This window comes from Phalacrocorax carbo, chromosome 1 (genome assembly GCF_963921805.1).
Source record: "Phalacrocorax carbo chromosome 1, bPhaCar2.1, whole genome shotgun sequence".
Taxonomy (NCBI): domain Eukaryota; kingdom Metazoa; phylum Chordata; class Aves; order Suliformes; family Phalacrocoracidae; genus Phalacrocorax; species Phalacrocorax carbo.
In genome coordinates, this window is record NC_087513.1 from 123,524,693 (window position 1) to 123,549,242 (window position 24,550).

General features: G+C 40.4%; 1 protein-coding gene across 1 annotated transcript in view; it reads left to right on the forward strand.

The window, feature by feature from the left end:
- Positions 1 to 20,919, forward strand: part of MED14 (mediator complex subunit 14) — a 37,887-nt gene extending 16,968 nt beyond the window's left edge. Inside the window, exons 11-31 of the mRNA XM_064473212.1 lie at positions 124 to 249; positions 1,139 to 1,217; positions 2,809 to 2,968; positions 3,343 to 3,537; positions 4,130 to 4,264; positions 4,685 to 4,761; positions 6,647 to 6,807; positions 7,085 to 7,231; positions 7,325 to 7,416; positions 8,558 to 8,710; positions 8,944 to 9,213; positions 10,495 to 10,650; positions 11,216 to 11,327; positions 11,941 to 12,072; positions 13,133 to 13,315; positions 13,990 to 14,225; positions 14,849 to 15,028; positions 15,228 to 15,335; positions 15,782 to 15,907; positions 16,518 to 16,707; positions 20,325 to 20,919. Coding sequence (XP_064329282.1) covers positions 124 to 249; positions 1,139 to 1,217; positions 2,809 to 2,968; positions 3,343 to 3,537; positions 4,130 to 4,264; positions 4,685 to 4,761; positions 6,647 to 6,807; positions 7,085 to 7,231; positions 7,325 to 7,416; positions 8,558 to 8,710; positions 8,944 to 9,213; positions 10,495 to 10,650; positions 11,216 to 11,327; positions 11,941 to 12,072; positions 13,133 to 13,315; positions 13,990 to 14,225; positions 14,849 to 15,028; positions 15,228 to 15,335; positions 15,782 to 15,907; positions 16,518 to 16,707; positions 20,325 to 20,398 — 3,092 coding nt within the window. The 3' untranslated portion in view covers positions 20,399 to 20,919. The remainder of the gene's footprint in view (positions 1 to 123; positions 250 to 1,138; positions 1,218 to 2,808; positions 2,969 to 3,342; positions 3,538 to 4,129; positions 4,265 to 4,684; positions 4,762 to 6,646; positions 6,808 to 7,084; positions 7,232 to 7,324; positions 7,417 to 8,557; positions 8,711 to 8,943; positions 9,214 to 10,494; positions 10,651 to 11,215; positions 11,328 to 11,940; positions 12,073 to 13,132; positions 13,316 to 13,989; positions 14,226 to 14,848; positions 15,029 to 15,227; positions 15,336 to 15,781; positions 15,908 to 16,517; positions 16,708 to 20,324) is intronic.
- The last annotated feature ends 3,631 nt before the right edge of the window (positions 20,920 to 24,550 follow it).

Sequence of the window (24,550 nt, forward strand, 5' to 3'; positions counted from 1 at the left end):
TAACAATGTGCAAGTGAAGATTGCTTCTGTAAAAACAGACAGGTTTTGTGATTATAATGGGCTAAGTTTTAATATGGTGAGATTGAATTTTGTGTCAAATTATTAACATCAATTTTTGTTTAGCATTCATTGAGACGGCTCTTCCAACTCTTGTGATTCCGATTTTGGAACCATGTGGTCGATCAGAGTGCCTACATGTATTTGTTGATCTCCACTCTGGAATGTTTCAACTGATGCTGTATGGTGTTGGTAAGTAGATGCAAAACCAGATTGTATTTAATATCTTGCAAGAATCCCACATTATGAGGTAACTTCATGTGAAGAGTTCTGTCAAATCTGTGAAGTTCTGTAAGTAAATAAGGGTAATGCAAATGAACACCGCACTTAGGTCATCATCTAGGTATTCGAGTTTGAGGAATGGAGAAGTAGATCTTTGTTCTTAAAAGTCTCAGTTCAGTTAGGTATATTTTAAGAGGACAACAGACTAAATATTGCTAGGCATCACTGTAATGCATGTTCTTTATGACTCATGATTCCTGGGTTGTGCTATTAATGGGTGCAGGCATTTCATATCAACCTGACTGAGAATTGTATTATGTGACCTGATACATCTTGAGTTACTGTTCAAGTCTTAACTTCAGGTTTCAGATTACTTAAGAAAACAAGTGAGTTCTTTTAGTTTATTTGTCTAATAACATACTGCTGTGGTTTTACAAGCATTATGGGTCATTTGTTTTGTATCTTAATCTCTCATTTCAAAATGAGCCATGTGGAAAAGACAAGGGGCAACAATTGCAAGGTGCACCAGGAGAGATTTCATCTCACTATAAGAAAGAAATTTTTTACAGTGAAAGCAATCAATCACTGGACCAACCTCCTCTTCCCCCCAGGGATGTGGTGGAGTCCCCATCACTGGAGGTTTTTGAGGTGCATTTGGACTGGGTTTTAGATAAACTCATCTAGGCTCTTTTTCCCACAGAAGGTTGGACCAGATGATCTTTTGAGGTCCCTTCCAACCTGGGCTGTTCTATGATTCTGTGATTAATTGTTAAATTAGATGAGGCACTTTCATTAAAAGGCCAAAATTTTGTTCGAAGAGCAGATGTTAAGACCATTCACTCACCTAATGTTTTCGTAGATCAACTGACACTTGATGACATAGAGAAGGCTGTTAATGATGATATGAAGCGTATCATTCCTTGGCTTCAGCAGCTCAAGTAAGAGACTTGAATGATTCATTTAGTTTGCATAGAATAAATCATCGTATTTGTATTTTGGACAATCACACTTGCATGGCTTTGTGTTTTGCTGCAGTAGGGAATATACTTTCTCCCTGTTCTAAGCAACTTTGAGTATTTGCCATCTCCTCTAAATGGGTGGAAGAAATCCTGCTTTTGCTTGGAGTTGATTCAATAGTCATCCTTTAGTCTGCCTCCCTACATGTAGCCTCATGGATTGCTATGTGCACACTCTGCATGAAGTCTTTTCGCTTTAAGTCAGTAGCAGACCACTTGCTTCCTGAGGATCTCGTTTTGTATTCGTGTTCATTTTCTGTGTCCCTTACTCCACTCTGTGTCTACAGCTGAACTCTGCTTGGTTCTCATCAAGAACAATCTCCCTTCTCACAATAGAGGGAAAACCAGGAAGTAGCCTAGGATGTTTTAAATAATATCTGTTTATCTTCTAACACTTCAGCCCTTGCTGGCTTAAACCTCTAATCTTCCTTCCATAAAGCCCTGAGATTTAGGCACAGGTTGCATTTGGCTCCCCTAAGAGGTTGTAGCAAATAATACAAATACAGTTTGCATCTGCATGAAAACCAAGTTCTACCTGCTCTGTCATTTTGGAAATTCCCAGTACTCTGAGCTAATTGCAGGGTGAAACCTCTATTTGAGAAATGTTGCTTCTAAAAGAAGCATGATGACGCATGAAGCACTGGCACCCTGGAGAAACTAATCAACCTCCCTTTGTTATAAATAATGTACTCGAGATAATGGATTGGGTAGTGCTGCAGTTTTTGAGGAAGCTAGGCAGTCCCACGAAATGTCTTTTAGGACAGCTATATCTAACATGTATCTATGAGAATAAGTGCCGTGTGTCGTGATGGAGAGGTGCTGAGCACCCACACTTACCACTGCTGTTTTCAGTGGGAGTTTGACTGAAAAAACAAGCCACACATTTCTGAGCCCCTTTCAAGCCTAGTTAGGCTTTCTGGCCTTGCTACTATAGCCAAAACCCACTGGAGTAGAATAATGCCAAACATTAGAATAAGTTTGGTGTCTTGCATGTGGTTATTCATGTCCAGACTTCCTCAGGTGAATGAGTTTGTTTGTAACATAATCCAGAGTGATGTCAGTCCAACTTTGGTGACTTTTTTTACTGTATTGCTTACCAGCATATGGGAGCAAAGATTTTCTTTTCTATACCAAAAAGTAATTGAAGATTCTAAATTGTAAAATAACTGTAATCTGCATGTTTTTTAGTTTGTCCCTTTTTTTATATATTATAATTTTATATTGTTTTGTATAAAAAAATTATGTATTCCTTCAGCAAATAATTTCAGGGCTTTTCTTCTTAAATGAACAGCTGTCTGTTACTCAAGCTGAAGACAGTATGTAAAGATAGTAATAAGAAAATAAAAACTTCTGAAATTTTCTGTGTGATTTTCTGTGTATAGCTTGTGCAGCAGTGATAGATGTTGACTTAGAATATGACTGACTCTTAATTTGACACTAATGCTCTGAACAGCAGTATACTAGAATAATTTAAAACAGCCTCAGGGTACTAATGCTTTTATTTCAATGCAAGGTTCTGGCTTGGACAGCAACGTTGCAAACAGTCTATAAAACATCTTCCTACAGTGAGCAGTGAAACTCTTCAACTAGCTAATTATGCTAGCCATCCAGTGGGAAATCTTTCCAAACACAAATTGTTTATCAAACTCACTCGCCTTCCACAGTACTACATTGTAAGTAACTGAAAAATGTTTCTATCTTTTGCTCCCAGGCATGGATATACCAGACAGTTTGTACTGTTAATACTGACATTAGGAACCAAGTGATTGATGTAGTCCTCGACTCTCCCCTCTCCCTCCCTTCTCTCATTCCATGTGTTTGTTAAGCATAGAGAGGAGGGGACCTAAACGTTTATTACTCAGTGACCTTCCCATTCTCTTTGTTTCCTGAAAGTTCGGTCTTCCTTCTCTTCTTGGATCCCTTTCCTAGCCCCAATATTAGTATCTTGAAAGAGCCTAATGTCTTTTGGGGGGGGGAGGATAGGAACTGATGTAGACATATTCTTAGCTTGAAGGTCTTCTCAATTTGTTGTTTCGTTTAAATATAGGTTGTAGAGATGTTTGATGTTCCCGGTAACCCCACAGAACTGGAGTATAAGTACCATTTTCTCTCTGTGAGCTATTCTGAAGGAGACGACAGCCCTGCTACTGCACTTTTGCTACAGCAGTTCAAACCAAACATTGAAGAGTTGGTACTAGACACAAAAAGTGGTAAACAAATGAAAAGTGGTGTCAAGCGCAAGGTACGTGCTTCAAAAGCCATTGGGCTAGTGATCGGGCATGAAAGCTAAACATTTGTTCTGAGCATCAATACCAGCTTTAGTAGTGTTGTTTCAAAAGTTTGTATGGCTGACATCTTACTAGTATTGCAGCTTGGTTCTCTGGACTGCTTCCCTAGGCAGATGTTGGGAAAATATTTTGTAACAGTTGTCTTTTAATTCATGCCAGGTCTTCTCAGCTGTTCTAAAGAGCCAAGGCAGAGCACTGAGCTGAGGTAGCTAGAGTAGCTTGTACACGCAGAGCACTGGTATCTGCGTGATATGCTTTGTGCCATGTAGGTGTAGTCTTTGAAAGACTTGGAAGGGCTGATAAGAGTTACTTCTTGGGGTCAGGCTGACATGGCTTAGTGATATGTAAATACTATTTTAAGGAAGGAGGTGATTATAAAATTACTTTAACTGAATTGCTTCAGTCCTGAAGCAGCTAGATCGTTTCAGGAGTTTGTGCTCAGGGTGTGATTCATTTAAAACTTGGATGAATTAGATTATTCTCTGACATATTTTCCAAATGTTTACTCCAAATACACAAGTACATTTGTCTTTATTTTAATTCTAGTTATCTGGTGATCCATGTTCCGTAGAACCTAAGAAACCAAAACGGTCGGGAGAAATGTGTGCCTTCAATAAAGTGCTAGCTCATATTGTAGCCATGTGTGATACAAATATGCCATTTATAGGACTTCGTATGGAGGTATGTATTAAGAAATATTTTTCCTTCTTCCCCTCTGCTAGTCCTGATTCTCTTGTCTAGGTGCAACTATTCAGCAAACTTGTGGTCATGTGTTCACTTTGGAGTTTCCCCGCAAGCTGAGCCCGGGTGACTGATGTTCTACACTGGGTTGTTCCAGTATTGTAGTTGGTTTTCTAATACCAAGCACCGCAAAATGGTTGAAAAGTTGAGGGAAAAGGGAAAACGTGAGGATGAAAGACACGCTTGTGGGAGGGGGTGGGAGACAATTTTATACCAGATTTGCGCAGACTGTTTTTTGGCTTTCCAGTGCTTGAGGATGTGAAACATCTGTCACCCTTGGGGGGGGAAGAAATCCTTGAGAAAGTTAGTTATTTTTCTTGACATTTTGCTTGGGATAACATTTTTCACGTTCATTCCTAGTTATCTAATATGGACATTCCTCACCAAGGAGTACAAGTAGAAGGAGATGGCTTCAGCCATGCGATACGTTTGTTAAGGTAGGAGGATGTGCTCCTTTGTTTCAATGTATTACTGTACATATACATATATTGAGGAGGGGGGATTTTTCATTAGTTTGGGTTTTTTTTTTCTTTTACTATTTTATGTCTTGCATTCTCATGTGAAGCAGTGCTGCAGAAAGAGGAATATAAGAGTAGACACAGAGCCAACTATAATTTGTTTCCTTCATTGGCCTAAAGTGGGGAGCTCTGAAAACAGCCTGACAGTCCTCAATCCTAAAATCCAGGCAGTGCTGAGGAAGATATGGTGATGATTCATGAACATGTAATTGCAATTTTAGATCAGATCAGAGGCCTACATATTCCATATGTTATTTGACAATTACCAGTATGTGATACTGCAGAGGAAAATACAAGGAATCTCAGAAAAGACCATTGCAGGATAAAAAACTTGTAGAGAAAACACCTGAGAATCGTAAAGTAATTTAAGAGTGGAAGGGACCTGTGGAGGTCATCTGGTCCAACCTCCTGCTCCAATCAGGGCTGATCAGCTGTGTTTTCCAGTCTCCAGGTGGTTTTGTGCACTCCCTGGGCACAGCGATCTCAAATGCTGGCTAGCGGGGGAGTAGTGACTTGATTGCCTGGCTAATACAGCCCAGGATGCAGCAGTCTGTCATTGCGGCAAGGGCACACTGCTGACTCCTATTCAGTTTGTCTCCCAGGCCCCCAGCTTCTTTTTCTGCAGAGCTGTTACCCAGCCAGTCAGTCCCCACCCTGTGCTATTCCTTGAGGTTATCTCGGCCCAAGTGAAGGACTTCGCCTTTGGTTTGGTTGAACTTGATGAGGTTCCTGTTAATTCATTCCTCCAGCCAGTTGAGGTCCCTCTGAATGGCAGCCCTGTCCTCCAGCATGTTAAGTGCTCCCTTCAGTTTGGTGTCACCTGCAAACTTGCTATTCCTTTGCATCACGTAGGTTATTGAAATTGTTAAATAGTATTGGCCTCTGTGTTAACCCCAAGGAATGCCGGCCACAACCAGCCACTGATTGGATCTGCAACTATTGATTACAATGCTTCCTACCTGGCAGTCTATCCAGTTTTTCACACCTCTTGGAGCCTACTTCAGGCCTCACCAGTTAAACTTCAGATTGTTTTATGAAGTAAAACAGATTATATCAGTTTAAAACATGAAAAAGAAAACCCCAAAGACACCTTCTGGAGTAAAACCTTCTTTATTTCTTTTATGTTGCAGAAATGTCTAGTGATATAAAAGCATCAGTCTCTAAATGCATCAGGACCTACCTTTTTAATTTTGCATATGAGCAGAGAAGTACTGAGAACTTGTGAGCTGAAGTTGAGGGTGGTATATGAAATTTCTGGAGAGACTCTCAACGGCTTTGAAAAAGTTGCACGTGTTTTTACTTGAGCTTTATTTAGTCTGTCTCCTGAGCTCAATTCTCACATTGGGATATAAGTTATGAATAAATAAGATAACTGCCAGGTTGTTCGTTGCATTTAGAGTGAGCTTTTTCTAGAAGGCAAACTGATTTATGAATTCAGGTTGCCACAGAATTTTTTTATTTTCATCTTTTTTGGCTTGTTTCTCTGTATAAAAGCTATATACTGGTGTGCTCTTACTTCCACCAGGAGACCAGGGCAATTCAACACATCCCTTAAGAGTTTGTAATTCGCAGGTGTTGAATCCGTATAAAAATTGGTCTTAACTCAGAGTGCTTTTGTAACACACTTGTTACAGTCCTTGAAGAGGAATAGGATATTTCACTGTGCAGCCCAGCTCTCGTTGCTGCTGATTTGTTCATTCTTTCATGTCCAAACTTGGAAGCCCTTCAGGAAGTGTTAGAGAGTAATATTTTTAGTTTTGGAACTGTACTGTGTTTAATGGAAATCCTTTTTGTTCATGAATAGAATTCCTCCCTGTAAAGGTGTAAACGAGGAAACACAGAAGGCTCTGGACCGATCTCTTCTTGATTGCACTTTCCGATTACAAGGTAGAAATAATCGCACGTGGGTGGCTGAGCTGGTGTTTGCAAACTGTCCGCTTAATAGCACTTCATCCAGGGAACAAGGTAGGTTTTGTTTAGGAAGACTGGTAAATTTTGTTTCTTTGTGTTTTACATCGTCTGTCCAGTAGGTCTGAGATTTTGGTGTTACTGGACAGCCATCTGCTCTTGAGATTTCTAATAAACCACAGTGCACCTGAATTAAAATTTTGTCTGCTGAGTTGATGCACTTTTATTATTTAAATATGTTTCCTGGTCACTTGCCACCGCTCATTCCGAGTCTGTAAACCACAGTTCAGGAACCACTAGTTTAATCAGTATTTACAATCTCCTAACACTGCAGGACCAACCCGTCATGTTTACCTGACGTATGAAAACCAGTTATCTGAACCAGTTGGAGGTCGCAAAGTTGTTGAGATGTTCCTTAATGACTGGAACAGTATTGCTCGGCTGTATGAATGTGTCCTGGAGTTTGCACGATCCTTACCAGGTACAGAAATCATCTCCTTTTCATTAAAATGATGTGTTTATGGATTACAATGGTTTTTTTTCACTCTAACTCTTCTCCCTCCTCTCTTCAAAGACATACCCAACCACTTAAACATTTTTTCAGAAGTTCGTATCTACAATTACCGAAAACTTATCCTCTGTTACGGAACTACCAAGGGGAGCTCAGTAAGTAAAACCTAAGTGCACTTAAAATATATGATTGAAAACAGAATGGGTAGGCATAGAGTTCCTAGAATTGTGCTACAAAATACCTCCTTGTATTGCATTATTGAATTAATATTGATGAGTGTAGAAAAGACAAAAATAGAGGGTTCCAGATTACCAATTTGCTAGGCTACTAGAAGTTCAGAATTTTTGAGAATTTGTGTAAGATGCTTCAGATTGTGGGAAGGACAGTTACGTGCTTCTGATTGATGAAAGCTGGTGTGGCAGCCTTTTTCTGACAAACTTGTGGTAAGTGTTGGTACCGGTCACTGTTGCATACTGGGATATATGGACATATGTAAGCTGTGCGCTTAATGCTGCCTTAGAAGAAAGGACTCTAACAAAGTTTTAAATGTGATACTGTGCCTTCAAACGAGAGGTGGCCCTTAATTATTTTGCAGCAGTGCTGTTCCCTTGTTCAGAACTCTAGTTTACTCTTCAGTATTTGAATTTACAGCTTATTGATTACTTTGATAACTGTGTGCTTGCTCACACCCTTGCATTAAATCAAGGTAGGAGAGGAAGTAAGTGCACATTTGTTACAGGCTAAGAATGTACTTTTCTGTGGAACTGATGCAAAGTAGCTGATGCAGTTGAAATTTACTTCCTGGAAGGTTTTTGTGTTCATGTTCTACACTGAATTTTAAAGAGTATTTCTATGTGCATTTTATTGGGACAGTTAATAAGTAGCAAGAGTAGCAGTGTGGATTTTGCATGTCACTTCCTTATATATTAGCATGTCCAGTTCTCAGTTTTGTGTGATACAACTGAGAAAACCAGTCCACCTGCAGCAACTCATTAATCAGTTCTCTGTAGCATGAATCTCTCAAGTTTCATTTTCTCTATCTCACCTTTGGCAGAAAAGGCTTTTGTTCTTTCTGATTGACTTAAAGTAATTCCCTGGTTTTGTGGTTGCCAACAATCCAGCTAGCTAAATGAATGTTAAAGCTAACAGCACTTTTTTTTCAGAACCTCAGCAACTTTTGAGGAAGGTGAGTTCGGAATCTGAGGTTTGATGAAAAATGACAGCAGACTAGCTTTCTTGTTATAACCTCGTAGTTGTTCTAGTTTCCAAGACCATTTTATGTTCTTGAAATTGCAGATCAGCATTCAGTGGAACTCCATACTCCAGAAGTTCCACATTTCATTGGGAACAGTTGGCCCAAACTCAGGTTGCAGTAATTGTCACAACACAATTTTGCACCAGCTCCAGGAGATGTTTAATAAAACGCCAAATGTGGTGCAGCTGTTACAGGTAACCTTTTAAAAACTTCTCTCAAGAAAAATACAATGAAGAGCTCAATTCCAATCAAACTGTTCTCTTCGAAATTACATGTGTGTGTTATGATTGTTTATGGATCTCATTGACAGAAGGTGGCTTGGGGAAGATTGTGTCCTTCCCCCCCACCCCGCCCCCCCATGTCCCATTTTCCCTGACCTTTACTTAAATGTAAGCTACCTGATCTCTCAATATCTGTTCTCTCTCAGGTTTTGTTTGACACTCAGGCTCCATTAAATGCCATCAACAAACTTCCAACTGTGCCCATGCTGGGTCTGACTCAACGCACCAACACTGCCTATCAGTGTTTCTCAATTCTGCCGCAGTCACCCACGCATATTAGGCTGGCTTTTAGGAACATGTACTGCATTGACATCTACTGCCGGAGTCGTGGTGTTGTAGCGATACGTGATGGGGCATACAGTCTGTTTGACAACAGCAAAATAGTTGAAGGTTTTTACCCTGCGCCTGGATTAAAGGTGACTGTTTCTGTGTTTTCTGGTATATAAGTGAGCTTCTAACTTGAAGTATGGGTCTGATGTGAAGAGTTTTGTGATACTTTTTTGTGAAGAGCTGCAATCTTTCCAAAATTCTGAGCATGGAAGGTATTTTCTGATTTATGTGTGGATTTCTTAATTAGTTTGAGGTAAAACATTTCCTTTAACAAAACCAGCATCAAATGTTAGGGGGTTTTTTTCTTATCTATAATGTAGAGGCTACTTCAGGCATCCTTTTGTTAAAACTTGCTGAAGCAGTCTAGATGTATTCTCCAGAATTAACAACTGCTCCTCACAAATACGTTGTGTGGCAGGACAGTGCTTATATGTTGCAGATGAGGAAACACTCCACCTCGGATGATTCTAGACAGAAACTTCTGTTTTTAAAACAGTTTCCATCGGAGTGTGACAGGAGCCTGTGGATACAGTGACAGGAGCTTCTGAATACAGTGCTGGTTTGCTCTTCTTGAGAAATTAATCTGGGCACACTCTGACAGAACACCTTAGCTGAGGACAGCTTGTACCAGTGCTAGTTATACTGAAATACTGGAAAGTGACACCCACTGTGAAAGAGGATAGTTTGCTAATTTTTTCTTCTGACAGTCGCAGCTGAACGCTGATTCTCTGGTACTGCACTTACCTGATGCTAAACTTCTACATCTTTCACAAACTCTAGTGGGAAGAAGAAGGGGATGGAGATACCAGTGGAAAAGTGCAAGGGAAAAAAACTGGGGAGGTAGAGGGAGGAGGAAGTAGTTCAAGAGGGTTCGCAGATTCCTCTGTGTACAAGAGAATGCTATGGAGGAGGTGACCTGGGCATTTTTGCCCAAACAGGGCAATTGTAGGTGTGGTACAACAGCCCAGTAGGTTCTGGATACTGATGAGTTGTTCTGGAACAGCTGTTTCCAGATGTAGGCTTTTCCTTATTTTTAAGGAAAAAAAGAAAAATGTTGGTATTTCATTAACTAGAGATATTTCATGTTAATAAGCAATGTTACTTGTTTAAAAAAAAAAAACAAAACAAAATAAAACAGGAAATTAAGCTTAAATATCGACTGAGAAGCTCTGTTTATGAATTGGTACATTTTGCAGACTATTCATACTGTATATAATGAATGCCCACTAGTAATTAGTTCTAGAGCTCCACCTGTTTCTTATGTGCTGTAACCGATAAAGATAGCATTAGAGCTCAGCAAATACTGTGCTCATTTATGTAATAAAACTTAAATGAGGAAACTGCTAACAAAATTGATTTTTCCACAGACATTCCTGAACATGTTTGTTGACAGCAATCAGGATGCAAGAAGACGATCTGTAAATGAGGATGATAACCCACCTTCTCCTATTGGAGGAGACATGATGGATTCCTTGATATCACAGCTTCAACCCCAGCAGCCACCACAGCAACCACAACAACAGGTACCCTCCAGGCAAAATAAGAAATGTTTATTGTCTTGCACAACTGTAGGATTTTAAGAACTTACTTTCTAAAAGGATTAGCAGTAAAATATGGAAAGGGAGACTATAAAACTGCTCTGCTGCAGAATTTGTCTTGGGGCAAAATGTATTAATTTATTTTGCCGTTTTTCTTCCCAGTGTAAACAGCCCATAGCATATGAACAGCAGCTTTGGAAGCTCACATGAGGCTCGCTGGCTTAGAAGCAGAGTACTGAGGGAGGGAAAGTGACTGCTTAAGATAAAAGATGGGAGGGGGAGTCAGCAGGCTTCTCTGTTATAGAGTGGCAGATAAAAAGCAATGAGGTGCCAAGGTATCATGTCTTGAGGAAAAACTACAAAAAGTCCCTGAAAAAAAGCAGTGAGCACTGAACAAGGTGATACAAAGAATCAAATAACTATGTTGATGGACCTATCAGATTTCATAGGTAGGGACCAAACTCTCATTAGTATTCCCCTGCACATACTTAACTTTAGTTTTAGTACAAAATGATCAAAGATTTTCGTTGTCCTGTGTTGACAATTCCAGCCATTTGCAAAACAGGCAGGAGCATCAGGAGCATATCCTCTTACATCACCACCCACTTCCTATCACAACACAGTGACACCATCTCCATCTATGATGCACACACAGTCACCAGGTAAGATGGCTGAGAGTTTGCGTGCTAATCATTTACTGGAAATACACAGGCAACTCTTCGTGTGTGTGAATGTTTTTTTTTCTATTATTTGAGGTGTGTTTAAGCTTCAAGTTAGCCAAGAGAACACACCTTATGTTGTGGAAAAACAGCAAAGTCCTGCCATGCATGTTTTGGAAAGAATATTTTGAAGCTTAAAAAATTCAGCTAAACTGTCATCTTTAGCTATGTAATATTTGGGACTGTTTCATTCAAAACTAGTTAATTTTGAATACCTGCTTTTTCAGAACAGCTTTTCATCACCAAAGCTCTGCTTTCTGCTCCCAGCTGTTATAGCGCAACAGCTGAAAATATTTAAATTTGGGGAAGGGCTGGGCAGGGGGGAAATGCCATTCTTCAAGCCAAATATCTTGGAAAGTTTCCTCTGTGTGGTGAATCAATCTGGAAAATATAACGCTCATGCATGTATGAAATACAGCCTTTGAGTGCAAAAACAAATTCTCATGAATCTTGTTTGCTGTTTCCCTAAAACTGAGATAGCTGTAGCAGTTGATAGAAAAAATTCTAAAAGAAAATAGGAAATGTGTATGTTGAGCAATGTGATGTCTTTGATTAGGAAATTTGCATGCTGCAAGTTCACCTAGCGGAGCTTTAAGAGCACCATCACCAGCGTCCTTTGGTCCAACTCCTTCACCTTCCTCTCTCGGAATCACAATGGGACAAACAGCTAACTTTGCCAGCCCCCATGGTGAGTTCTTTACTGGCAGGTGAATATATGATGACAGGGAGAGCACGTCTGCTTCTTGAAATTAAGTCTTCCAGAGCAGACTTAAGTTAATTGAGAAATATTCATGTTTTGTAATTGGCTTAAGTAACTGTTTTCATATATGTGGTGTAACTTTCAACAGCCGTCAAAAGTAGCTGCATGGCACGTTGAGATGTTCCTAACATTTTAAAAATTGACTATCAGTCACTATTTCCTGCTTACTAATGTGGGGAAATTCCATGTGGTCTTGTAGCACAACAATGGCTGCAGCTTTTAATGAGCATTGTCTCTTTTTGGATAAGGTAATGTATTTTTACTGCTTACATTTCCTGGAAAAATAACTGGAACAGGTTAGAAAGTCGAAGACTTGCAGTCTGAAAACATTGTCAGAGTCTTCCTGCTTTGACATACATATATGCGAACAACGTGCCTTTTGGTTGTTTCCTTTATTAAGGTTTTTTGGAAAGCTGCCAAAACAATTGTTTGTTGTAATCACAGTGCATTGGAAACCATTCCATAGATCACAATAAAGTTCAGACTGTAATTTTAGTACACCAATTTAACTGTCGAGATGAACAAAGTGAGATAGATACACAACAGAGTGTTTAAGCAGCTTATTCCGATCAGTCTTTATAGCAGCGTACAAAGCCAAAGATACTTTTGCAGAGGTAACTGCAAGATACTGAATAGATAAGGAACAGTCTAGCTGAGGCTTTCATTTCCTAAGGAACAGTAGAAGGCCAAGTCTACAGGCAAGAGCTCTTTTTCATTTAGACCCTGTTATATGTTGAATATGCTGATTGGCTTTAACACTCAATTTTATCTAACTTTAAAAAAAAAAAAAAACTGGAAACCCCTCGAATCTGTATCTTGATTCCCCCATCCTCGCCTCATTATGTTTTTTATATGGTTGTAAAATGTAGTCTAAAAGCTTGCAGACACTTTCATGCTTTAAAGATTTTGGTAAGCCTTTTATTAGATATCTAGATTAGAAAACCTTGTACTTTTTAAAAAGATAGTAATGGTTTTGTAACATCTGTAGGTACCATAGACCCAAGTTCACCATACACCATGATGTCACCCAGTCAGCGTGCAGGGAACTGGCCAGGATCTCCCCAGGTCTCTGGTCCATCACCAGCAGCACGAATGCCTGGAATGTCACCAGCCAACCCTTCCCTTCATTCACCTGTCCCAGATGCATCTCATTCCCCACGAGCTGGAACAAGTAGGTTTCTTTATCAGTGTAACGACTGTGAAACACTCACATGTACCATTTCTAGTTCTGTTGTTCTTGGTAGTTTTGTGTGTCAGCCTAACAGTCCTTACTGCCCTTGTGCAGTAAAATAGCTAAGGAAATGAAGCCTTTATTCTGTGCTCGTCTTCTGTAACAAATTGGAAAACGAGTTAAATCATGCAGCATAAGCTTCAGTGGGATTGATACCTCATGTTGCACTGCAGAAATTAGTCTTAAACTATTGAGCTCCGTGACTGAGAGAAAATTCTTTGGAATGAAAGCAATGATAGGTGTATTTGCCTACCCAAATACTAACTTTTCACATCACAGAGTTGTAATGCTGCTCTTGCACAACTGATTTAGCCATCTTGGCATCTCATTGAGTAGTACAAATCTGCTATCTGCTGGCATGCTGCAGAAAGAGGAAAAGGGGGTAGGATTTGAACGTTACTGAGACTCGTTGCATGGGTAGAGGGTCGAAACTTAATTATTTGACTTACTTTGTCTGTTGCCTATCACTAAGCAGCCAGATTCTTAAATAAGAAGGATTAAGCTTCGGCCCAGAGAACTCATTGCTTGCGTAGTCACAACAAGTAAAGTGAATGCATATCTTATGTTTCAGCTTAAATCCTTCCTTACTGCAAATGCTTTTTCCATATCACTAGGTTCCCAAGCAATGCCGACTAGCATGCCTCCACCTCGTAAACTACCTCAGCGTTCTTGGGCAGCATCCATACCTACAATCCTTACCCACAGTGCCTTGAATATTCTGCTGTTGCCCTCTCCTACCCCTGGGCTTGTGCCAGGACTAGCTGGCAGCTATCTTTGCTCCCCCCTTGAGCGATTCCTTGGATCAGTTATTATGAGGAGGCATCTTCAGAGGATCATACAACAGGAAACGGTATGGTTTAGGTTGCTTTAATATTGACCTGCAAGTATGACTTCACACCTGTTCTTTTTCATGCTTCTGTACTCCATGTCTTTTAAATCAGGCACAAACTGAAATGCTTCAAGTACAGCAAGTATTTTCTGTTGGACTTGTGCTATACGTCTGAAACTTGTCATCTAAAGTGTCAAAATATAGAAAAAGCATTTAGTTATGCGTCTTTTCCACACAAATTAGAAGAGGAAAGCCTGACTGGTCAGGTGAAATTTGATAACTTATATGATAGCAAGGCTGTGACCAGGCACAGGGTTGCTATGGATGCCACTACTTGGCAGGAGTGCCCAAGAAATTAGTTACTAGTAGACAATAACTGAACTACTTAGTCATGAATGTTGCTTTAGGGTTTAGGACAGACAGTGTGCACCCCTTCACTTCTTTGGCATTGATTCAGTGACAGAGAAAGAAGCCAAATCTTGCATAATCTTCATTCTCAAGGCACTTTCAACTGTATACAAGTATCACATGTTTCTTTCTGGAAAGAGGACAGATAGATCACTACAGTCTTGGGAGCGAATGTGCTTGTCTCTTGATGCTATTTAACAAATGGCTGATTGGATATCATACTTCTTTTTATGCAGCTACAGTTAATAAACTCCAATGAACCAGGTGTAATTATGTTTAAGACAGAGGCACTGAAGTGCAGGGTTGCTCTCAATCCCAAAACCAATCAGACCCTGCAACTGAAAGTAACACCTGAAAATACAGGACAGTGGAAATCGGAGGAGTTACAAGTTTTGGAGAAATTCTTTGAAACAAGGGTATGTACTCAAATCATTAATGTTTAAATTATTGCAAATTGCTTTTAATCTCTCGTGGTGTTTTGAGTGCTACTGCTGGCTTTCATTGACATGTGTAAGGGCTGCAAAACATAAAATCAACAGCTGTGCATGCGGGTTACCATATTAAATGATATAGCTATTATCTAACTAGGCAGTGCTAATTAGTGTCTGTCTTCAGGTTGCAGGACCACCTTTTAAAGCAAACACCCTAATAGCCTTCACAAAATTACTAGGGGCTCCAACGCATATCCTCAGGGACTGTGTACACATCATGAAACTTGAGCTGGTAAGTTAGCCGTTCTATTAGTTCACCCAACTTTGGTTGTTATATTTTTTTTAAAAAAGGTGCTTTGTCTTTATTTATAACCGCATAAATTGCTCTAAATTTATATATATATTATTTGGTGTTAATTAAGAAGTTTTCATTTTACTACTAGCTCTCCTGGAAACTCCCAAAATATCTCCTTTAAACTGATGATTTTGAGAAACTGCAGGCACGTTACTGCACAGGAGGCACTTGCATAGGCTGGCTGGAATCTTTCTGACTGTATTCTTGTTTGCCTTATGCTCAATTCTTTCAGAGTTATTCAGACTTACACTAAACCTGGCAACATCTGCAAGTTGAGCTAGAGAGGCACATTCTACTTTCTAACGCTTCCCTAGTCCGTAGCTGTGTGTGCCACTGATGTGAGACCTTTGCTGTTCTTTCTCTCCACTGCTCTTTCTAAACAGTTCCCTGATCAGGCAAGTCAGCTGAAATGGAGCGTGCAGTTTTGTTTAACAATTCCTCCCAGTGCACCGCCAATTGCGCCTCCAGGAACACCTGCTGTTGTGCTGAAATCCAAAATGTTGTTTTTTGTAAGTAGAGCTATCTTTTTTAAAATTTTGTGGGCTGCATGTCTTTGAAGTCATCACGGCTTAGTGGCAAAACATAAGCACGCTATATCTGACAACTGTAATAGCTAAAAACGTTCTGCCATTCGGAAGCCTAGGTTTGTGTGCATCTCTCCTGTAATGAGTTCAGTTAGTATTCCTATTCTCCCTCTTATAAAAGCACAGCAACTCTTCATGTTTCGTGTTCTTGGAGAGGTGTTGAAAATATATATGAAGTTCAGTTCCCTCTGGGCTGCAGGTGTCTTCGAGTGCTCAACTTCTGGGTGTTTTGTTCTTCCCTGAGGTACTAGCCACCTAAATTAAGTGATCTACACATTAGTGGTGCTGGGGAAGGGTAGCAGGAGTGAGATGTTTAGAACAAATCTGTATTAGTGTCATCTCTGAGGCAATGCTCACTGTAGGGTGCTTCTGAGAAGGAAATAGTCTACACCTGATTCTCTGTTACAGAATTGATGTCTGAAAACCGAGGGGTTGGAAGTGCATGCTGTCTCTAGGCCTAGAATTCAGCTGTATCAGAATTCGGACTGAAGTACGTGGTCATTCAATTTAACACACCTCTTTTTTTTCCCCGCAGCTCCAGCTAACACAGAAAACAACAGTCCCACAGGAAGCTGTTAGTATTATTGTCCCAATTATTTATGATATGGCTTCGGGTACAACGCAACAGGCTGACATTCCCAGGCAGCAGAACTCTTCTGTTGCTGCTCCAATGATGGTTAGCAATATTCTAAAGAGGTTTGCTGAACTGAATTCACCACGACCAGGTACTGTACATGTCCAGTAGATATATTCTCTTCACCCAGACATCTGTGACAAATCTCCAGTGTAAAACTAAACCTCTCTTAAGTCTGAATTCTTCTTGGTTTCTATCATACTTCTTTAGTGATTACAAACTCCTGATGTGACAGGCAATACGTATCTTGATAGCAAGTACTGGCAACACAGCAGAAGGTTACACTGGCAATTCAGGCTGGATTTTGCTGTTCTGCCCAAGTGATAGAATGCACCTCTTGTTGGCCCAACTCTTCCTGCGCAGCAGGAGTCATACTTTTTAACAAATGGGCCCAGAATGAGTCACAAGGAATATGCTGTGGTCAAGTGTCAGTTTTCATGGTTAATTAGGAAGCGATTGAGCTTAACAGTAGAATATAAAGGGATGTTAAAATAGTTATCAGAACTTGTCCATGTGCTGTGAATAATGAAAAAGTGACTGGAGTGATTGTATCCTCCTTTGTCAGTGTGTACACTAACAGAGGCGCATACAGTTCTGTCCACCAAACGTGCTGTGAAGTGTTTGAGCTAAATAGGTTGTTCTGAATGTTCATTGGCCCATAGGTAGTGCACTGTGAGCGGCGCTGTGCTTTGCTTTCCCTCTTGTTTGTCATGCTTTTTATATTTATTTTTTTTTAATATCTGAAACATTGAACAACAGTAGCAGGTTCTTTGGGCAGCATGTTGTCTGTAAGCAGTGGTTTGGGGTCCTAATACACAGATGGCTCATAAGAAAAATAGCTTTCAATTCTGCTGTAGTTACATGCTGAAGAACAAAGCCTTTTCCAATAACCCAGTGAATAGATGGAAGTTGTGAATCCAGAAGTTGAATTATACTTCTATTCTGTATAATGGTTGATCTCGTCGTTATGCGGTAATTTTAACTATGCTTGATGGTTTATTTCGATTGCTAGAACATGAGCAATGTTTTTCTTAAATTGGTGTGGATATGCATACATTTCTGAAAATTGTGGTGAGATTTAAATTAACATGCATTTTCTGTTTAACATATAGTAATAGTGTAGGTAAATAGAGAGAATAGTCTTGAGGCCACGTGGGGTTGCCTGTAAGAGTTCTGTATGTGGTACAGAACTGTTGTTTGTATAGCGCTTTTATTTCACCATATGTTAACTAAACTTCAGGTGTTTCTTTTGGGAGGTGCTTCCCCACTGAGTTCCCTGAGTGTGGGGAGCAGGAGTTACTTGTTTTGCTGTTTGTTATTGCACTAAGTAGTGTTTTAAGGTAAACCCTCCACAAAACAGCGCAGCATAGGGAGTAATTGTCAAAGCTGCTCTTGAGTATCCCAGGTGGATGTCTTCTGATGATCAGTAGATAGGTAGGATAGACAGTTTTTTGTTCATCACACAAGTTTTGGAGTAGTCTGGGAATGCAGTACAAGGAGCAGATTATAGAAAGAGGAAAAAAAATGCATATAAAAAGAGCTCGTGGCCCCAGGCAGGACCATATCCGGGCAAAGAAGAATGTAGCTAGCTGAGCAGAGGACATTTCTAGTAGTGTTTCCTCTGACTTCTAACAGAAAGAATGAGTCTGTATGGGTTTGCTTATTTATTCATTTCTTTATTTATTTATTTCCACCACCACCAGCCAGCCAAAGTAGGATCTTCCCTGAGAACAACTGAAATGCAACTTCATGTGTTCTTACTTACATTATTGTATCTGATAAAAGAGAATAAGATACCTTCTTTTCTTTGCCACTGAAAGGTGATAGGAGAGCCAACAGATGAAAGTAGGGAGTTGGGAAACTTCTTTTGCAACGGCAGTACATGGGACATCCCAGATGCATATCCTTTCTCTTCTGATGCTATTGTGCTGTACCCATGGTTTTCCTACCTGTGTTAGCTCTTCTGCTGCACTAATTGCAATTTGCTTGGTTAAGTGATTTTTTTCCACTGTTTCAGTCAGAAAGGACCAGGGCTTCCCATCATGCACGTATGATATTACTGGCACTTTCGTTGTAACCCATAATCAGTGTTGCCTCGTTTTGGCTGTATCTTTTTTACCTTTCTCTCTTTGTGAGAAAGTATTTTGTATTCAGCTTAATTTTCCTCTTAATAAAATGGTAGTGCCTGAAAAGTAAGTTCTTCTGGAAGAGTTTTCTTTTCAGATCTGTGGGCAAACACATTCTGCTGTGTTTAACAGTAAAATGTTGACTCATTGTGAGTACGCTGTCTTTCTGAGATCACTTTACCTATGCCTCCATGGGAAAAAATATTTTATTTTGGGGAAATAATTATATGAACTGAGGTGGAATCAATGCCCTGGAATAATAGGGTTAAACCTGAGCTAGAAGCCTACAACCTGCATTATGTAGTGGGCATCAATCTGGTAAGGAAATGCAAGTCCCTACAGATGCTGGAGGTGACCCCTAGAGAGGAGTTCAAGGGACTCGCGATATTTCTTAAAGCACTTCACAACTAAGCATTTTTCAGTGATGCAGTGGATGGTATTTAGACCAGATTTGTAGCTTTGGTGTGATAAAACCTTGCCCAACATAATCTTGGGAATCCCTAGTTTCTCAGTGAGGGTTAATGCATCCCAACAGGCTCTGCTCTTATCTCCTTTCTCACACTGTTGCTCCTTCAGCAACAAAATTCAATGTCTTCTAATCGATCTTTCTTGAAATATGCAGGAAAAATTCAGCCCACGGTGACCAGGGTATGACAGTGGCTATTAACTGTATTCTTTTACTGGGAAACAGTAGATGAAAGTCACAGCTGCCTAATACCTCACCTCTTGTTCTAATTCAACTCTTCTGATTCTATTGGTTTTAACTTTTTAAAGCTATTTCAGAATGTGTGTGTGTGTTCTGGTCAAAAAATGCTGGTATTCAAAACTTGAGACAGCTGTGGCTGGCTTTTCCTCCCTGTATTAGATCTCAGCTGTTTGAAACAAAAGTCCATTTCCTCTGTATTTTATTTTGCTGTTTAGATGTCAAGGATAGAGCCAGAGCGATTTGGTTGAAAGAAACAAATTTCTGCCTTTTGCCCAGTCTTGGAATTAGAAATGTTTCCAAAACTAGGCTCAGGACAGAAAATATCTTCCAGCTCTTTCAGTAAAATGTTGACTCATTGCGAGTACGTTGTCTTTCTGAGATCACTTTACCTGTGCCTCCATGGGAAAAAATATTTTATTTTGGTTTAGTTTCTGCTCTTAATCAATACAAAATAGAACTTGGAAAAGTGGGGGTGGGGGTGGTTTTTTTTTTTTTAATAAAATATAGTGCTTTTAATTAACAACATGCTGAAAAATCGGGATTGCAGTGCCATGTATGATAAATTCTAGTACAGACTCAATCTGACATTCAAAGGCAACTAAAAGTTAAGAGCTTCCTTCAATTTCATGACCAACAAGAGCGGGTCCTGCTGGGAAAGCCGGAGCTACTTCAGTTAAAATCATTACAAATCCTGACGTCCTTGGAGGTCGCTGGGATTTGCGAGTCGCAGCCGCCACGTATCGTCAACCCCTGCCCGTACCGGGCAGTAGCTGTGCCGGCGTGGTCGGAGCCGGCGTAACGCGCTGCCTCGCGAGCTTGTTAGAGTGAAGCCCTGTCTGTGGAGTGATGCTAACCTGTCTCTTTTCCCTGTTCCAGGTGAATGCACAATATTTGCAGCCGTTCGTGATTTGATGGTTAATCTTACGCTGCCCCCTGGTGGGCGTCCGTAGACACTTTTAAAAGAAGGCTGAAAGTGAGACAAAACCGCAAAAAAAAAAAAAAAAGTAAAGCCTTCGGTTAAAAGAGGACGTTTTAATTTTACCTTTTTTTTTTTTTAAGAGCTAACTATAATAAACTGGCAAACTTTCAGGGATGCACTTTCATCAAAATGAGTATCACCACGACTTTTGTATAGTGCTGTTGTATAGTGTGTTTTAATGGGAGACACTTCAGACTAGGTAATAGATCAAAGTATCAGCTTGCTGGTAATAGATTTAATATTCTGTTTTATACTATAAAGATTATGAAAATGCCAAACTTGTTTGTTTTTCTGTTTTTCTTATGTTTTGGTGTAATAGTCTTTTTTTAAGGCAGGTCTGTCATTTTTGAATACTGTAAAACTGTGACAAACTTTATATTGAAGCTGTATTTTAATATGACTGCTTTGAATCCTTAAACAATTTATTTGGGCTTGTTGTAAACATGTCCCCAAAAAGCAATATTTAATAAACTGGATTAAAAAAATCTTAAACTGGATGTTGTATAATCTTAAACTTTATTCCTCCCCACTATAGCCAGTGGCCAGATCTCTTATATTGACACTTACTTGGCTGTCTCTGTATGTGGTCTTGTTTCCACACACGCACATGTGCTGCTAACTTTAAAAAAACCAAACAAACAAACAAAAAATACCCCCCCCAAAACCCAACCAACCAACCCTTCTTTATTTTTTCTGTTGGTTTGATTTGTTCCAAGTCATAAGAAAACAGTTTGTTCATTTCCTGGTTGTATAAATAACCAGTAATTACTTAAAACAATGCTTCATTTCTTACAGTCATAAAGAACTACATCTGTTCTGTACCAAAAGCAAAGTTCAGTGGAAGAAAGCACCTTTTTTCATCTGCCATGGAGTTTGTTGTTACAGACACCTCTGTAATGATAGAGTATTATCAGGTAAGATAAAAGCTTGAGCTGTACACCATGAAATTGGAGAGGCTGATCCAAAAAAGAAACAACCTGACGTTTAGCTTTCTGAATTGGATGTATGTAGGTAGCTTTGTCAGTGATGACGGAAGGCTCTTGTAGTTGAATAAAACTTCCGTCCTTAGGAATTACTCTGTCTTCTAACCATTTGTCCTCACAGATCAGGTTTCTCAAACTTCTGTTGAGTTCGAGTTGGTTTCCTGACTTCCTGCAAGTGTAGCTTTCTGCTACGCTGCCTCACCTCCTTACCTCCTTTGCCGAGCTCTGTCAGCTCCCTGCCCGCCTGAAGGATGTTTTAAACTAATTTTAAAAATCTTCTGGTGGATGTATTCTAGCCTGCCTTGCTGGCTTTGAGGCTGCCCGTTCCCCCTACCGCTGTCGCAATGCTTCTTTCCCTATGAATGAGTGAGTCTCTTTCAAAGCTCTTGCATTAGATGTAATCTTTTAGTTGGTGCCTGCTTCAGATTTCAGCCTTGAAGCCTGCGAGTTTGGGTGTTGGTACCAAATGAGTCCGTACTTTCCTGACCTGTGTGTATCTAAAATCTTTTACGCAGTTTCTGCTTCTGAAATGTGAAACTCGACCACTGGGCTGAAAACCCTGGCAATCTTTAAACCTTGTTGCTGCTACTACTCCTTTGGAAAGATTCTGTATTTCTATCTTTTCACAACTCAACTGATGTTTTACAACAATTGAGAGTTGATACAAGTATGTCTGAAAAGGCTGGCTGTTATGCTGGCTGGATTCAAGGTCGTGAGCATTCCCATGCCTAAAAGCAGCTTTCAGATGCGCGGAGAAGTGTCTGCTGTTCTTTGTGCTCAGGGGCAGGTGAGCGTGCTGGTGGGCAGAAGCCCCCTCGAGAGCTTCCGCGCTTGAAAGTAAAAGGGAGGGGGAAGGCCTACCCACCAGGCAAGAGAAAACAAAATACATAAACTTGTGGCAGATGCTTATGAACTGACATTCCCAACCTGAGATTATGGGAAGATGGAATTTTATTTGTTATACACACCGCTTCTCTTAACATGCACCACATTTTATGCCTTTGTCCTAAATAATTAAAATCTCAGGGAAAACGCTACTGGTAAAGGAAGCATTTCCCATTGACCAGTGACACTTGTTCCTTTCAAAGAAATGAGCGTGTGTATTTGCAAGTGCAGTTTTAAGCTTAGTTTTTCATGTGTTTAGGCTAGTCTTCTAATGTTACACCTACGCGCCTCATTGGGACTATTTGTAGGTTTTAATTGTTACAGGAGATTTAGTTGTCCATTTATTTTGCTAAAAATGCTGTGGTGATTCCACATCCTGTGGGTACCCATAGGTTGTTTCTGATAAACCTACCTGTGCAACGAGCATGAGAGAAATTGTACCGAGAAAGATAGCAGCCCTGAACTGACCTGCGGATCTGGCATCGCAATGTTAGCCAGTGTCAAATGGGAACGCACAATTTTTGAACTATCCAAAAAGCCGTCCCAGGTGGCAGCAATAGACTTTGTGGCTTTCCAGGTAGCAGATATTGAACAAGTTGCATTAAAGGTTTTCTTAATATAGAAAAGAGGGGACGGGCTTTTTTGAGCCCTGAAAAGAGTCAGACAAAGAGCTAAATCGAGGTGAGTTTTTGGTTTGGTTTTTTTTGTTTTCTTTTTGCTTGAAACTGAGTTGAAATCACTTGTCCTTGCACATTTGAGTGTCCTGCAGGTTGCCCTTGAGACTGCAGATGTTTTAACCGAGTTTACAAAGACTACAGGAAACAAGTTCTGATAAGAAGTAGCTGAGACAAAACAAAGCTTCATAAAACTAGAAGCTGTTTTTTGTTCAACAGCCATAGTTTGTCTCTAAGCACGTGCTTGGTTTCATCTATTAGCTGAAATATACTCTAGTTAGCGGGCATTTTAAAGCAAAATCTTGTGTACGAAAAATAGCAGATAGACTACTAGGGGAATATTGGATCATTTTAATCAGATAATTATGATTAAACTGTCAAAGGTGTCACTTCAGAAGTTGTACTACGCTGGTTATTTCGGCTCAAGTGGTTATAGTTGTTCCCCTGGCCCGAATTTTTCCATGTACCAGAGAATTTCAAATGTCTTTAAGGTAAGAATGTATTTCAAGAAATTAACGTGTAATTGAAGGATATTAACCCTATGTAGCATCTAGACTGTAGTTACAAAGCTGCAACTGCTGTGTAACCCCACAATAGCAATATAATTGAGGGTTTCATATTTAGATTAAAACACATGGGCTTCAAATATTGCAGGGCTTTTCTCAAGACACTCCAACAGCTGCCGGTGGTTCCGCATTCAATGGGTAGATCATAACTTTTTTGAGGAATGTTTTCAAGACTTGACTTTGCCTCCAGGAGCATCGCAAGCCCAGGAAGCAGCGGCGCTGTGCTGCCCTTCCCTGCCTGACGCTCTCTGTGCACTCCCAGCCCCTCACATTCTTACAGAGCGGTGATTAACTTTGGGAAATGACCCCGCATAATAGGTTTTACAGGAAACGTCTGGCTGCTGCTCTGCAAGATAAGAGATGCTGAGCGAGGAAGGGTTGCACTTGGGTTGGTTGGGGGCTGTGCAGAGCATCACGAATGCGGGAAGCTACGGCAGCTAAAGCCTGGACAGCTTGAATTTGTGCCCCAAGCAATGGAGTTCAGAGGGGCCTCCGGAGGTGGTGGAGGCAGAGCCCCCCAGAGCAGGACTGTCCCCTCACACTTAGCTAGAGAGCTGCTCCACGCAGCTGGGAGCAACTGGCACGAACAAGTGCTGTGGGGAAAATGGTCTCTGCTATGTGAAACAGGGCTCCCGTAGGGGTGAAAAAGTATGATGTTTAGGCTTTTCGTTGACTGTTTTTATTCCTTCTATGATTCACCACCACCACATGTGCTTTTAAAAGGCCGTTATCAAGGCTGCAAATACCAGAGCTGGGAGTTTCAGCTGCACATGAGGCTTTCTTTTGAAGGGCAGAGACTAAGGGGGGAGTTTGTCAGCACGCTACTTTTCTGTAGTTTCTAATAGGCCGGTCTGAGGTGGGGAAGGGTTTTGCTGAGATCCTTGCCATGTGTTAGGGCAGGCAGCTCCCAGGGCAGAGCAGGTCCAGGTGAGAAGGGATCCTCTCCCTCTCGTCTGCCGCACCCAGGGATGCACCTGCCTCCGTGATGTCTAACCCCTCTGAGGGTCACTGCAGC